The 15,303-nt window shown below is 47.5% G+C and overlaps 5 protein-coding genes across 5 annotated transcripts; 2 read left to right on the top strand and 3 right to left on the bottom strand.

Annotated features, from left to right (window-relative positions):
* Positions 1-138: 138 nt before the first annotated feature.
* Positions 139-5,089, bottom strand: N7500_002667 (uncharacterized protein; the record flags this gene model as incomplete). Its single annotated transcript, XM_056673813.1, has 6 exons — positions 139-1,463; positions 1,516-3,783; positions 3,838-4,351; positions 4,402-4,710; positions 4,762-4,891; positions 5,028-5,089. The coding sequence occupies 6 exons, from the start codon at positions 5,087-5,089 to the stop codon at positions 139-141; spliced, it is 4,608 nt and encodes a 1,535-aa protein (XP_056534338.1).
* Positions 5,090-5,485: 396 nt separating this feature from the next.
* On the bottom strand, positions 5,486-7,223 carry N7500_002666 (fungal specific transcription factor domain-containing protein; the record flags this gene model as incomplete). The annotated part of the gene is made up of 2 exons (XM_056673812.1): positions 5,486-6,110; positions 6,283-7,223. 2 exons carry the CDS (start codon positions 7,221-7,223, stop codon positions 5,486-5,488), a joined length of 1,566 nt encoding a protein of 521 aa, XP_056534337.1.
* Positions 7,224-8,103: 880 nt separating this feature from the next.
* On the top strand, positions 8,104-10,014 carry N7500_002665 (uncharacterized protein; the record flags this gene model as incomplete). Its single annotated transcript, XM_056673811.1, has 10 exons — positions 8,104-8,246; positions 8,314-8,327; positions 8,391-8,463; positions 8,517-8,848; positions 8,922-9,065; positions 9,137-9,351; positions 9,409-9,606; positions 9,662-9,689; positions 9,766-9,881; positions 9,931-10,014. 10 exons carry the CDS (start codon positions 8,104-8,106, stop codon positions 10,012-10,014), a joined length of 1,347 nt encoding a protein of 448 aa, XP_056534336.1.
* A 335-nt stretch (positions 10,015-10,349) lies between these two features.
* N7500_002664 (Major facilitator superfamily domain general substrate transporter) lies at positions 10,350-12,193 on the bottom strand (the record flags this gene model as incomplete). The annotated part of the gene is made up of 7 exons (XM_056673810.1): positions 10,350-10,577; positions 10,632-11,039; positions 11,097-11,360; positions 11,428-11,686; positions 11,745-11,869; positions 11,923-12,016; positions 12,075-12,193. 7 exons carry the CDS (start codon positions 12,191-12,193, stop codon positions 10,350-10,352), a joined length of 1,497 nt encoding a protein of 498 aa, XP_056534335.1.
* A 1,269-nt stretch (positions 12,194-13,462) lies between these two features.
* N7500_002663 (uncharacterized protein) lies at positions 13,463-15,269 on the top strand (the record flags this gene model as incomplete). The annotated part of the gene is made up of 5 exons (XM_056673809.1): positions 13,463-13,732; positions 13,783-14,194; positions 14,250-14,858; positions 14,913-15,101; positions 15,154-15,269. The coding sequence occupies 5 exons, from the start codon at positions 13,463-13,465 to the stop codon at positions 15,267-15,269; spliced, it is 1,596 nt and encodes a 531-aa protein (XP_056534334.1).
* Positions 15,270-15,303: the final 34 nt, after the last annotated feature.

Here is a 15,303-nt window from a genome sequence, read left to right as displayed (position 1 = left end):
CAAGTCGCCTCGTCTACTAGGGCACTTATTTTAGGCCTTTTACTATGGAGATTCTACTTATTCAACTTCAAGTATGCGGTCGGTTTTTATGTCTCGATGGGCGCGATCATCCCTGGTTCGAATCGATGAATGCCGACTCTACAAGTCCCGCACAGGTCCCTGTCTCAAAACACGGCCCTGATCCAAAACAACAAAATAATCCGCATCCTTGACAGCTTCTATGCGATGCGCAATTGTAATGACAGTAGACTGTTGCAACTCCTCTCGGATGATCTGCTGGATCTCAAGAGAAGTATCATGATCAACGGAGGCAGTCGCCTCATCGAGAATGACAATTGCGCTTCGACGGAGGACAGCCCGTGTCAAAGCGATAAGTTGCCGTTGACCCTGGCTAAGATTTCTTCCTCCAGCCTCAATATGCGTCTCAAGATGCCAGCCGTGCCGACTACACAGACGCTCCAGGATTTCAGTGCACAGCTCATCAGAATAATCCTCCGTCGGGTCTAGATTGAGTCGGATGCTGCCGGGGAAGAGGACAGGGTCTTGCGCTACGAAAGTAACTCGAGTGCGCAATGCTTGCGTGTTGACGTCGGCGATATTGATGCCGTCAATGAGAATGCGACCGGATTCAGGTCTGATGACGCTCAGAAGCGACATTGCCAGTGTAGACTTGCCGCTGCCAGTACGGCCAATGACCGCTGTGGTAGAACCCCCGGGAATGCGAAGAGAGACGTTTATAAGCGAGGGATCCAGATGCGGTGCGTAACGGAGAGTTGCATCTTCGAAGACAACGTCGCTGCCATAAGTTGGCCATGCGGCTGGGGGAGCGATGGTCCCAGGGGTTTCTTCTTCGATATGGAGTAACTCGTCGACACGTTCCACCGACACAAAATCCATTTGAAGTTGGCCGTACTGCTTACACAATGCATGTGTGGAGTCGACAAAGTTGTTTGCAGCAATGAGCACGAATGCTACCAGTCCTGGTGTGGTATTGGTGTACAGAGCCAGAGCTGTTAGGCAAAAGGTCGAGAAGGCGGACAAGCTCTCAAAGCGGTACATGAGCCAACTCTGAAGCGACCAGTAGAAGTGGTCCATCCCCTGGAACTTGTCAACCACGGATATGACCCGGTTCTGGAACTGCGACTCTGCATGGAAAGCTCGGACGGTGGTCAAACCGTGCAATAGCTCACCAAAGTTGGACAACAAAGGACTTAGAGACACCATCTCGAGTCGTCGTAGGCTCTGAGATGTGGGAAGAAAACGGAGGAATACCAGGACAAAAGCGACTGTGAGAGCTAGAGAAAACAACAAAAACACCGGGGTAGCGGTTGCTATTACGAGCACAGAAGAGATCCAGGTGATAGCCTGGAACGCAATCACCTGAAATTGCTCACTAATGTTGCCATCCACTACTCCAATATCAGACGTGAGACGGTTCATCAGGCGTCCAAGAGGGATTGTATCTTTAGAATGATATATTAGCTTTGTCATGTTGAGTCAAGCTAGAGGACTTACCCAAGTACCGGAAGGTGGCATGGCTGACTCGGATCAGGACCCGTCGGAACATAGACTGTCCTGCATAATAGACGATGATCAACATTAGAAGCTGAGCGAGAAGAAGTGTGGCCGCTTGAAAAGAGATGATGGCAAAGAATGCCCATAGCCAGGACCGCACATCCTCGCGCGGAGATGGCAGGTGGTCGATAGGATTTTGAGACGTAAAGTATGTGTCTATTTCCAAATTCGAAACTGGCCAGGCGACTTGCGATGACCCATTACTGAAGTTTGAGAAATTATCTTGGAGGACAGTTGCCTCCTCATAGGCTTCTCCCCACGCTTTGAGGAACCATGATTGCCCGACAGCCATCAGTCGGTAAATGGCCAGGATCAGGACGAGAATAAGCCACCATCGGTACTTTCCGGCCTTGATATAATTCCAATAGACTCGAGCCTTGACACCCCCGTCTGCCCGATGCTCTTCCTCGATGAACTTATCAGGCACGGCAGCTGTCTCCTCCTCGAGGGTGGTTTCCACTTCCGTTTCACTTTCATGGTCGACAAAAGGCAGGGAGGATTCGTCTACATCAAGCTTGATGGTATCCCTGTCGTATACAGAGATATGCTTTTCACAAATGTTGATGATCTGATCTGCAATTTGACGAACCAACGCAGTTCGATGCGTCACTAGAACGATAGTTCGGTCTTTCATCAGCGGCCCCAAAAAGCATTTGCGGACTATGAATTCTGCAGTGTTGTGGTCTAGTGCAGATAAAGGATCATCCAACAGGAGAACTCGAGATGCGCTATAGACAGCTCTTGCCAGAGCTACTCGCGCCTTCTGTCCACCTGATAAACCAATTCCATTTTCACCCACAAACGATAAATCGCCGTGTTTAAATTGAGCAAGATCTGGAAGCAATGCGCAGGCTTCCAGTGTGCGCTTGTAGCGCTGGTCGTGGTAGGGAGCAGAGAAGAGAATGTTATCACGGATACTCATGCTTTGCAACCAGGGTGTCTGAGCACAGTACCCCACCATCTCGTTTGGGATATGCACTGAGCCGTCAAGTCTATCGAGTTCTCCTAGAAGAGCTTGCAGAAACGCGGTTTTTCCAGCACCAACCTTGCCGGTGACAACCGTCAGTCCTTTCGGAATGGTAACATCGATATTAACAAGGACGGGTGAGGTCTTTCCTGGCCATGCGAACGAACAAGACTGCATCGAAATTGGGGTATCGTTTGCCAGGGGTTCAGATGGCGGATTCTCCTTGTCCGGTTCAGACATGAAGTCCTCGATACGTCCAAGTGCAATGAATGCGTTAATAAGTGATGTGATAAGACCAGGAATATCCCGAAGGCGGGTCTCTAGCATAGAAAACAACTGCAATGCGGGAAAGATAATATCAATCCGTAGCTCGTGCCCGGCCAAAAAGGTATATGCATACAACGCAACCACTGGGAACACGCCACTGGCGAAGGCGTTGATAAAGCGAATCAAGATACTCCACAGACTAGTCACAATTCGAATATTCAACTCATGCTGTCTGGCCTCCATTACTTGCTGAAGCCAATGATTCTGCCATCCGTACCATCGCAGGTGACGGATTGCTTCCACGAATTGCGAAGTTATTTGGAGCCGAGTATCCGTTGCCACCCGTCTAACTCTTTCCCAACGGAGGAGGGCTCTGGTGACCAGTGCATTTACAATCTGTGCAACAAGAACGGCTAATATTCCCAGGAAACAAGATGGACCGAAAAGTGTCCAGACAAGGAAGGTAGCGATCATCAGTCCTAGTGGCTTGTCAATCAATGAGTCAATCTCCCAGAACCTCTGCGCAACTTCGTAAACATCACCACGCAAGAGATTAAAGATTTTGCCAAGTGATGCAGCTTCTTTGGCTTGTTTATGTCGGGCCTTTGGGTTGCGAGAAATGATACGTTGCCAGAGACTTTCCACTGGTTTAGTTGGGGGTTGGTGGGTCTCTTGATCCGCGGCCTCGTCATTGATGTCAGTTGCTTCCTCGTCGGATAGTCCTGGCTTGCCCTCGTTCATCAGTCCAGAGATATTTTTTCGTGAAAGGGCTTTTTCGTAGACCATCATGATCATTTCACCCCTCGACCGCTCGTAGGATCGTCTTCCATACCACAAAAGTAGCACCTGAGATTGTGCAGCGAGTAGTCTGAGAGCGAATGACATGAAAGCATAGGTCAAAGGTACGCGTTTTGGTCGGGACGGGTCTTTCATGGCCTGCAATAGTTGCTGCAACAAAACGGGGGTAGAGAAGTCTGTGAGTACTATTAGCGACAACGAAAAAAAGGAAGAATTTCTAGCCCGCATACCGCATACCATCTGGACGAGTGAGATGGTAGAAATGATAAAAACATCAATTCCGTTGGCTCTCAAAAGTCGACTGAGAACAGAACCACGAAGTTGACGAAACTTTTCATGCAGCCGGTTGTGTTGAAAGTCAAACCCAAGGATCCAAACATCTTTTTCATGTAGCTGCCGTTTGCGTCCAGCTGAGATCAGCGGTGCCATCCAAGATACTGTGAGGAACTGCCAAAGCCTCAGATTATCTTCTGGTGTGCGAAAGTTATTGGATGGCTGTTGTCCAACAGCACTGATATCTATTGATGACAAGGAAGGTTCGCGGAATGGCATCAGGAGAATTGTTGCACAGGCTGCTGCTGCCGCCGATGCGGCAATGTAGCGAGCAACAACTTTAAATCTCGGGAATGGATATGGATGAGTCGCCGAAGAAAGTTCAATTGCAAATGCTAAGGCATAATAAGCCAACAGTGATATGGAACATGATCTAGGCCGCTTGACTGCGACCAGAATACATGCTATGGCCTAAGGAAGGGTATCAGTAACCGATACTCCCAGAGAAAAAGATAACCGACCCATGAGAGAACAAGCACAAAAGCTGAAGCGTCAATTTCCGGAGCAATGAATTGCACTGTCTCAGCTAGAAGTCCAGTAGCTGAAAATATAAGAAGAGAGGTAGTCCATCGCAATGGTTGCTTGGGTTGATCTAGCAGGAGCTCTTGAGTATCATGTTGCTCGGAAACAAAAGGAATAGTCCACTTGGGGCGCCATCGTAGGCATAAGTATCCAAGTATATGACTCAATGCAGTAAATAGTACAACAACCGCTGGGATGCATGCCAGGTAGGGCAATGCACAAGGTGATAACCACGCATTATCCGAGTCCTGGATTGGTCAGCGGGACGGGAGCCGACATGAGGAGGTCCATGTTCATACCCAGAGTTGGTCACACTGAGATCTAGGTGCACCCTGGACCAGCGGGATTTGATTCATGCTTGGTCCGAAGAGCAGTGCGAGCTCGTCGCGGTAGCCTTGGGGCAACATCCCTTCACGAAGCAACGTGGGGCTGGATCAATATTCATCCGCTTGGCCCGTGCCATCTATACAGGCAGGTCAGTACGCCAGAATTGGTGTTTGGTTAACTTTAGAATACTATAGAGTCTTAGAGGCCGTGTACTCGCTTCATAATTCTTCCAACTCACCTTGTTGTCTTGTAAGAAAACATGACGTTGACTCTTTTAGGCCATGCGGGTTCAACGGCCATGCCGATCATCAAGCGGGATCATCCGCCGCAGGGCCCGCCCATTCGGATGGTTATAGCCTTGCTAGCCCATAGGCAACTACATCTAATTCGAATTATGCTAGTACAAAAGGGTAAAGAGATAATTGATATTTCCAACACAACTGGGATGTGGCATAGATTCCATTGAAGGCAGCTACATCGCCCGCCTGAGAACTCGTGTTTTACTGTGTAATAATACAATGATCCCATGAATCTCCTGCATCAAAGAGCCATCCACAGCAAATCGCTCGATGCTCTCTATCATGCTCTTCTGTAAAGTATCAATATCCGGTACCAAGTGTGCCAAAGTCGGACAAACAGAGCCTAGGGTCAGGAGAAGAATAGAAGAGAACATCCTAATATAAGCAAGGATGAGTTTTATTCGAGTGTGGAGTATTTGGGGACGTACGTATGAATGATAATTTCCGCAGAAAATGACGGGCCCATCAGCCTTCGCACTGAGGCATCCAGATAGGCCCGACAATTGGCTATACTAGACTCACACTGTTTGAGGACCATAGGTGGAAGATCATCTTCGGGTGGCGAGTCGATTGCACAAAGAAGAAACGGCCTGGTTATGATATCCTTGGCGGAGTGGAAGCGGTGAAGCATATTGAGTTGAAGGCCAGTACATCGAGATGGATCGTGGATATCTGGTTTAATCGTGCGTGGTAACAAATTATACCAATTATCGAGCTGCCGGTCAAGCTCCTGGGAGACATTCAGGATGGTAGAGAGTGACTGGAAGTCATATGACGGGCTGTCGCTTGAAGCTGGCTGTAGACCAAGGCTACGCCTTGTCCAGTCACTGCCGTACATAGTGTGATGTACTCTATTCAGCAGACGACGGACGGACAGTTCCGCGAGGAAAACATGTGTTTCTTGGGCATCATGGTTCGCAAAGCTTGGGAAAGGTGTCAGATCGATTACATGTTCGATACCACTTCGCGGTAAATGGTGTTCAGCTATCAGATCACTGTCCTCAATATCAGTATGAACGTAACTATCGACATCGAATCAAGAAACCAACCACTCAGTGTCGAACGCTGCCCACGATAGTAGAATAATGCTGGACTTGAGCTCATGATTATCTGGCGAAGCTTGGCTTCTGCCTCAAACGAATACCTGGTTAAAATAGCCGAAACACAAATAATGGACTGCGGGCATTAACTAACCGGCTATTCAAATACTGAATACTGGTAGAAGCCATATGGATCAGTTTCCATGATTGCAGAGGGCGTAAAAGAAACCCAAAATATTTTGAAATGAGTATCAAGCTTTGGGGAAGAGTGATCGTGGGGCAAAATGACAGTAAATATTCATTCATTAATATCTGCAACGCAGGTGAAATGAACTCCGCCCCAGGCACCCAGTATGGAGAGCTGGACTTTGTCGGATCAGTTTGCTCAAGAGCTGCAGATCCCAATGCAAGAACCGCAAGGCATAACGCAGAGTCACAGTCGACACTCAGGCCAGCTCTAATATGGTGATCATAATGCCCCAAAAATTGATCTCTGTCCAGGATTGGCATTTCAACGTGGACGTGTTGGAAATATGCCTCCACCAGTAGATAAGTACTTGCTTCATCGAGGACTGGCAGCTGGCTCGCTGTGATTGTACCTGGGACAAAAGATAGCTGGTGCGGCATATGTCTTTTCGATTCCGCGCGTATGAACAGGTCTGGTGGAAACTCCCCGAAGAGCGTCTTCACTTTGTTCATGTGCAGCATATATTCTGTTGTTGTTGTGTGGCCAATTGGAATACTCATGGGTGGGATGTCATGTTCTGGTGGTATGAAAGAAGACGGATTTGCACTGATAAGCTGGGAGATATCTGCCGGGTTAGGTCTCGACGGGGACATCAACACGGTGGAGTTGTGAGAAAACTCTGCCCTTTCATGCTCAGATGAGGATGGGAATGTGAAGTCACCACTTCTTGCTTCGCCAGTTTGGGGTGTTTGAGGGAGCCTTGGGTGACTCCATAGATAATTCTCAATTGCATCAAGACGGCGGAAGAACTGCGAGGAGGAAGTCTCTCCTCGAGCCCTGTGGGAGTTTAGCAATGTTGCTAGAACGTTGCATACGGTGAGCTTCTCACCTAGAAGGATCAACTTCATTATAAACACAATCAATACCTGAGTCCTCACAGAGGCCGCAGGAGGGTATCCCGCCATTGCAGCGGCGTTTCCTACATTTCCGTCAGCATGGGAAAACTCGGTGGTGGGAATAAAGGAGACTTACCGCCTCCGACAATAGTTGCATGCCAAGGAAGCACGTTTACGACTGCTTTCCATGTGATAAAAGTATAAGGATTTCTAAGGATAAAGCTGTCTACAACATAGATGGACCATGTTGACGCCGATGTTGATACCCGGCGGGAAACTCCGCCAGGACCCGCTTTTGTACCGTCTTAGTAATCAACACGCCCGCCGGCGGGCCCGCGGGTCCTTCAGGGCTTACGATGTAGATGATAGAGGTTAATTCAACCGACTCATTAGCTCCTCCGAGATTTTTATTAAGAGTCGGTTTCTTTTGTAGCTGGAGAAGGTCTTGCTCCGGGATGCACATCCCCATTAATGGGGATACTTTATGTTATGAAGTACTCCGTACAGGAAAACCCGCTCGAAACATCAGGCGACTTTGAAACTTACACCCAAAGCTGTTTGCCACGCTTGTTTGGCCTTGTTTTTGAGGCAATATATATTCTATAGCCAGGTAAGGCACATTACTAGGATACTTTGAGGTTAATGTCATTGCTCCCAATTTCATCATACGTGAAGCCATGAACATGGCCGCTTTCGGCAATAAAATTGTGTCGGGCCGATCATCTTTCGGGAAACTCTCGGCTCCACCTGAGTTCCCCGGACCGCTTTCAGAGATTTTTTTTGGGCTTGGCTGGGGTTACTCGATTTTTTTAGTCTTTAGAATCTATTGAAGTGTCAAGTCTTTTTCTCAATTCGGGGTCTCAAGGCTTGACAAATCGCGGGAAAAGTCAATATGTTTGACGAAAAGCACGCCGCGGACGACAAGGTCCATGGACCTCTCGAAAAAGACTTGGAGAAAAAATTGGACGCGAAGCATTTGGAGCCTTTTGGAAATGAGGAGACAGCGGAGATCAAGTATCGGACTATGAAATGGTGGTAAGTTATTATTTCGGACGAAATATTATGGATTCGATCATGGACATGGCTAATCATCCTTGAACAGGCACTGTGGCATGCGTGAGTAGCAAACCCAGAGATATCATGCATATGGAAAGCTTCGACATCTAACATTCATTCCAGTCATGATCGCAGAGAATGTCTCTGTCGGAATTCTGTCGTTGCCATCCGCGGTAGCTACCCTTGGAATGGTTCCGTATGTATTTTCTTTTGGTGGCTTCTAGACCCCATCGCTAACATTGTCAACAGCGCTGCTATCATGATTCTGTTTGTCTCTGCTCTTTCGTGGTATACCGGCTATGTCATTGGCCAATTCAAACTTCGTCACCCTGAGGTTCACAGCATGGGAGATGCCGGTGAGATCTTGATGGGTCCTTTCGGCCGTGAATTGCTAGGCATTGGTCAATTGCTGCTGTTGATTTTCCTCATGGCCAGCAATATTCTGATGTTCAACATCCTGATGAATGTGCTGACCGATCACGGTACCTGCACGTTGGTATTTGGTGTCGTTGGACTGATAATCTGCTTTTTGGGCGCCTTGCCTCGTACCATGGACAAGGTCTATGTGATGTCCGTCATCTGTAAGTACAGTCCTCCTCTAATGTAGTCATAGCACTGCTCACTCTGAGGAAACCTCAACTAACTGGTATGAAGCATTCTTGAGTGTTTTTGTTGCGACAGTGTTGACCATGATCACCGTGGGAGTCCAGACTAAAGGGCATGTCAAAAACGAAGCCACCACGGATGTCAGCTTCCGCGAGGGCTTTTTGGCGGTGACAAATATCATCTTCGCTTACCGTACGTGGAACACTAAATGATGCTGGTCATCGGCACCTGACAAGGCACAACATGCTAACTCGATCTTATAGTCGCCCACGTTGCGTACTTTGGCTTCATTTCTGAGACAGAAGATCCACGCACATTCAACAAGTCACTGGCCATGCTTCAAATCGTCGACACGGTCCTGTACCTTGTTAGTGCACTGCTTATTTATCATTACGTGGGACCGGACGTCCAATCACCTGCTATTCTCTCGCTTAGCCCGTTGATGAGCAAGATTGCTTGGGGTCTTTCGATTCCAACAGTGAGTTTATCCTTCATTTCGCTTGTCTTTCGTGCCCACTTTACTGATCGGATATAGACCATTCTTTCTGGAGTTGTCTTGGGTCACGTCGCATGTAAATACATATACGTGCGTATGTTCCGCGGATCTGACAAGATGCATAGCCGAAGCTTCCTGTCGATTGGATCCTGGGTTGCTATCTGTCTCGCAGTCTGGGTTGTTGCCTGGATCGTGGCAGAATCGATTCCCGTATTCAATGATCTGCTGAGTCTGATTGTAAGTCTTTCAAATCAAAATTGACTGGGAACGTTGGCTGACGCAGAAATTACAGAGTGCGGTCTTTGGAAGTTGGTTCAGCTGTAAGATTGCCCATCCCTTCCCATTAGTGGATTTTCCAGGATCTAAACTTTAGACCAAATGCTGACCTTTGAACAGTCGGACTCCCTGCGATATTTTGGTTCTATATGAACAAGGGCCGTTATTTCCAGAACTGGAAGAAGGCTGTTTTGACTATCACCAATATTTTGGTTTTAGCTATTGCCTTCGCTATTGTAAGTATCACCCTACTTGAATTTGTTTATTGTGGCTAACTCTCTCCAGTGCGGACTGGGATTATGGGTATCAGGAGTCGCAATTCACGAAGACTCCAGTTCTAAAAGTTGGACCTGCGACAACACTGCGTGATTAATGACCCTCGGAAGGAAAACGCTTCTGAAAAAAAATAGACCCCTATAGATTCACCTTTTAGATCTCTTTCATTGCATACTCAAAGCTTCTCTTCTAGGACAAAGTTTTTGAGCATAATTTCATGATGCATTCTACGCTTCTTCCCTTACATGACAATGCTTTAATTGATGTTAATTCGGCTTCGAAAAATGGTTCCTACGTATTACCCAGGTACATGACGCCGGTTTAAATTCCCTTCAGCCTTGATTGTGACCAACCCTTTTACAACGGAGTCTGGTATAGGTCTAGATGACAGGCAGAATATATACAAGCTCAAAGGTACAGCAAAGTCACTACAAAAAATAGCGGAAGCTCTGGTTCTCCCAGTCAGTTTCATCCTGATCGAGTGCACGATCGAGTGCAACAACCTCCTCGGTTTCAAACTCCTGACGAGATTCGGGGTCTATTTTGACATTCTGTCGGCGATCTCGTTGCTGGTTCTGGAACTGGAATAGCTGACGCAAGGCAAGAATAGAGACGAAGGAAATAGCCAGGGAAACCATAATCCCAATCCAGGCACTCTGCTCATCGTCAGTTGATTTTCATCTGCCATGGAGTCAAGTTGGAGCACTCACCCCGTAGTCGGGCATTTCATCAGAGAAGAAGAGAAAAGGACCAGTGATGTTACCAGCACAATTTCCAATGAACATCACCGCAGTGACCGTCGTCCTTTTGGTGTATCCAGCCACGTTAGAGGCAATAATACTCAGGACAATAGGAACACCGGCAGAATATGCAGGGAAAAGCCACATTCCAGCCAATCGAGACACTTTTTGTGTGGGATCAATCTGAGAGACCATGATAGAGCCAGCCAAACTGATCAGCTGTAAGCCAGCAGCGGTGAGGCAACGTGATTTGCGGAACTTCGTAACGATGATCGTGGCCAGAACCACCCAGATGAGAGTGAACACCGAGGTGGGTAACCCAACGAGGAGAGTGTTGAAAGTCGAGTATCCAAATCCGGCAATGACAATGCTTCCAAACTGCAGGAGGATAAAAAATTAGTTGGGCTTGAGGAATGACGGTCTAGTTATTCTTACGCTTGTGAGACCTCCATTGGGGATGCTGGACGCCATGGAGTACACAAAAATCAGGTAAGTTTTCGGGTCCATAAGTGCTTCGATACATTGGCTTTGTGACCATTTATGCGAAACTGTGGTGTGTGATTCCTGCTGAGCACGTTGATGAATGAACTCTCCTTCCTCTTTAGAAAGGAAACGGGCGTTGCGGGGGCTGCCTGGTAGGTAGATATAGAAGACGATTCCATATGCAAAGGTTATGATGCCGAATATGATGAATATCCACTGTTCAGTATTAGTTTCGGCAGAAGTGAGAGTTGTACATAGGATGCTTGGATGCTAAGCAACGTACCCTCCATGGTTCAACCGAGTTGCTGATATGTCCGATACCGTACGTTAACAGCCCACCAAAAATAGACGAAACACTATTTCCTGCAAACCAGATTCCATGTCTGGAGGCATGCTCAGACCGTTTATACCAGAGGCCAGTGAGCAGGGACAGACCAGGGCTGATTGTACTTTCAAAAACCCCAAGTAAAACCCGAAGGGATATGAGACCCTCAAAGTTGGACGTGGCGCCATGACACGCCAGGATCACGGCCCATATAACACTAGAAGTCTCAATGTGAGCTTTGAATATGAATTCTGGGAGAGAAGTCGGCCACATACAAGGAGACAGAGAGGAATTTAGCGATTGGAAATTTGACGAAGCATAATGATACCGGGTATGATGCCACCAAGAAACCAAAGTAGAATGCACTGGAAGCCCATGAATATTCATCACCAACCAGTTTCTGTTTTCTCGCTGTCAGTAGTTAACCTTTAGCATGATGCAAGGTATATATACCAATGATTGCTGAATTCCAAAGATTGCAGTATATCCTAACGCTGTCTTGTCGAGAAACTGAAGCATATAGGCAGTGAACATGATGGGAAGGATGCTAAAAGCATACAAGTCAGTTGGACTATACCTAGATAGTCAAGAATGGTATCTCATACTGCCAGTCGATTTTGCGCATCAACGCTTTCTCATTGTGAGAATCAAAAATCTCAGTCGCGTTGGGTTTGAGCACGTCTTTCTCCTCCCCCATTTCTGGGTCTGGCCTATGCTCTTCCATGATGCTTTCCAATTGAAATAGAAATTGTGTGTGAAAGGAGTAAAATTGCTATGCAAATGGAAAGTATTGCCTAGGATATCGAAGATACATATGCATTCAACAAAGTCTATATATTCTCACGGCCCCCTATTTGACATTGGTTAACATCTGAATGATGTTCTCACCAAGCCTAGAAGATGAGGTTGTCCTATCTCTGTGTGAAGATAAGGCGTCAGAAGGCGCAATAGCCCCAGTCTGTGACGATGATATCTGCTGGGCATCTGGTTGGCCCTCGGGAAATCAATCTAATAAAGCCTGACGGACCTGGAGATGGTGGGTCTAACTATTCCATCTGGGGTTACCTCGGGAATAATACCAACCCCGGAATCCACGTATCAACTCTAGGTGATAACCCTGGGGTAAAAATTGTGCCAATTGCACCATTTTGCTCTATCGTATATCTTCGCCACAGTGCAAGTGTCAGTGATCACCGTTGCCTTTCTCCCTGAGCTTCGTTGCGAACGTGGTTTGCAATCAATCACTCCTGGTCCGTGAGGATGACCGAGAGCAAATGCCTGTGAGTGTTATCGCTCAGCCAAGATAGATTGCAATCAACACCATGAGCACTGGCTGCGATAGTGTTGCCTGGAGCTATAGTGCTCCTGGTAAGAAAGCCGAATACCAAGGCGTTGAGGATATGCCAGGCGGTCTCATGCACAAACAAGGTCCAAGTGAACTTACTCCGCCTTTTCAAGTCAGAAGCGAGACTTTTACAAAAGATGAATGATTTGTGGTTTTGATCCAAAGCGCCTACGGTTTTTTTTGGACTAAAGGATGGTGTTGATTCATTACTGATATTTTTCCATTAGGCCTACGGAGTGCTGATGACATAGATAGCTCCGAAGACATAAATCTAGCGGCATAAATCCAAGTCTATAGAGCTCTAGAAGAGCATAATCCTTGTCTGAATGCATAGCTCTAGCTCCCGAAGCCTAGATATCCCCGGCTTATCAAGATTGGAGGTCCAGACCCCGGAAGAACTAAATCCGAAAGAGGAAATATTAGTCTGTGTCTCAGATGCCCTCGCTATCGGCAGTTGATTGCTGGATTATGATTAACCCAACCGGCTTATCACGCCATCCACGTGTTTGGCAGTTTGGACCGAACCTTCGACATATACCTAATATGCTGGTCCACATGGGCCCCACATCCACGGTCAACATATAAAATGCTATTTACGGTGCTTCTAGGTATTAATCTTCCCTTATCAACTTCATAGCCCCTATCATCATGTCGTGGGAATCAATTGCCGCTGCAAAGCGTCAAGCGCTCAAGGATTCAATCCCAGCCGAATGGGTTATCCCTGCTGCCATCTTTCCCCCGGAAGATCAGTTGGATGTGACCACTTTCCCTCGGGAATCCGGATTTTTCACCGAACGGGAACTAGAAATTACCTCAATTTCTGCTCTGACGATTTTATCGCATCTGTCTTCGGGGTCATGGACGTCGGAGGAAGTGACCAAGGCGTTCTGTAAGACTGCGGCAGTGGCCCAACAATTGGTATTTCTGCCCCCAAAGATACCATATGAACAATGCCTAATTTGACGCAGACAAACTGTTTGTCGGAAATCTTCTTCGACAAGGCCATCATACAGGCTAAGGAGCTCGATCTCTATTTCCAACAAACCGGAAAGACAAAGGGACCCTTCCATGGCCTACCTATCTCTCTCAAGGATAATTTCAACTTTATTGGGTATGATTCAACTATTGGATTCACCTCCTTAGTGGGCAAGCCTGCTACCTACAATAGTACGGTTGTGGATCTCCTCCTAGAAACCGGTGCGGTGCTCTACTGCAAAACCAATGTGCCAACTGCCATGATGATATCTGAGTCCGTGAACAATCTTTTCGGCCGCACGGTCAACCCACATAACCGTAGTCTCACTACTGGAGGCTCATCTGGGGGCGAAGCTGCATTGATTGCATTCGGTGGTAGTCGGCTTGGCGTGGGTAGCGATATCGGTATGTATCAACACCGAAAAGCTATCACAAAGAACAATACTGATAATTCTACTAGGTGGCTCCCTCCGTATGCCAGCAGCCTGCACCGGTACCTTCACCATCCGTGCCTCCGCGGGGCGCTTTCCCAACTTTCGCTCACGCGCCTGTCTGGAAGGCCAGGAGTCCGTAGTTGGAGTCAGCGGTCCGATAGCCAAGACTCTAGAAGAAATTGTTTACTGGTCCAGCACCATTCTCAGCCTAGAGCCCTGGCTCCGCGACCCGAAATGTCTCCCGATCCCCTGGCGCTCTGTGGAACCAAAGAAGTCTCTCAAGATTGGTGTCCTCTGGGACGATGGATTCATTTCCCCAACGCCTCCTGTTGCTCGTGCACTAAAGGAGACCGTCGAGAAGTTAAAGGCAGCTGGTCACGAGATTGTCGACTGGCCGTCGACTGAGCACATGGAGATGCTAATGATACTCGGACGCTTGTTCCTCGCAGACGGGGGCAAATCTGTACGGGATCTTCTTGAGCCAACAGGGGAGCCCTTTCGCCCGGAAATGAAGCCCTATGAGGATGCAAAGGAAATAAGCGTGTACGATCTATGGCAGATTCATGCTCGTCGCAACGCTCTGTGCAGAGCTTACTTGGATCGATGGAATGAGACTGGCATCGATGCTCTTCTATGTAAGTCCTGCCGGTTCAGCGAGGCAGCCTTCTTTATTAACCATTTTTTTATAGGCCCCACGACTCCATACAGCAGCGCTGAGAACGGCAAATTTGCTTACGCCGGGTATACATGCGTCTTCAATCTCCTGGATTATCCGGCTGTTTCGTTCCCTTGTGGTGTGAAGACCGATAAGACTATTGATGCAGCATATACTGACCATAAGGCATTGAGTGATATGGATGCGAAGATTCAAAAAGATTGTAAGTGGCTCATACTCAACATCTTAGCGTATTCAAGTACTAATAGAGCTAGACTCTGCCGAGTCCGTGCATGGCATGTCAGTAAGCCTGCAGCTAGTTGGCCGAAGACTCGAAGAGGAGAAATTATTGGCAATGACTGATGTCATTCTGAAAACTGTCGCTCCGTGAACAGAACAATCCGAGCTTGGACAGAAGTGAGGAA

This window comes from Penicillium coprophilum, assembly GCF_028826855.1.
Source record: "Penicillium coprophilum strain IBT 35676 chromosome Unknown utg000002l_segment0_segment1, whole genome shotgun sequence".
Taxonomy (NCBI): domain Eukaryota; kingdom Fungi; phylum Ascomycota; class Eurotiomycetes; order Eurotiales; family Aspergillaceae; genus Penicillium; species Penicillium coprophilum.
Note: the sequence above shows the minus strand (reverse complement) of the source record. Positions and strands in the feature narration are given on the sequence as shown.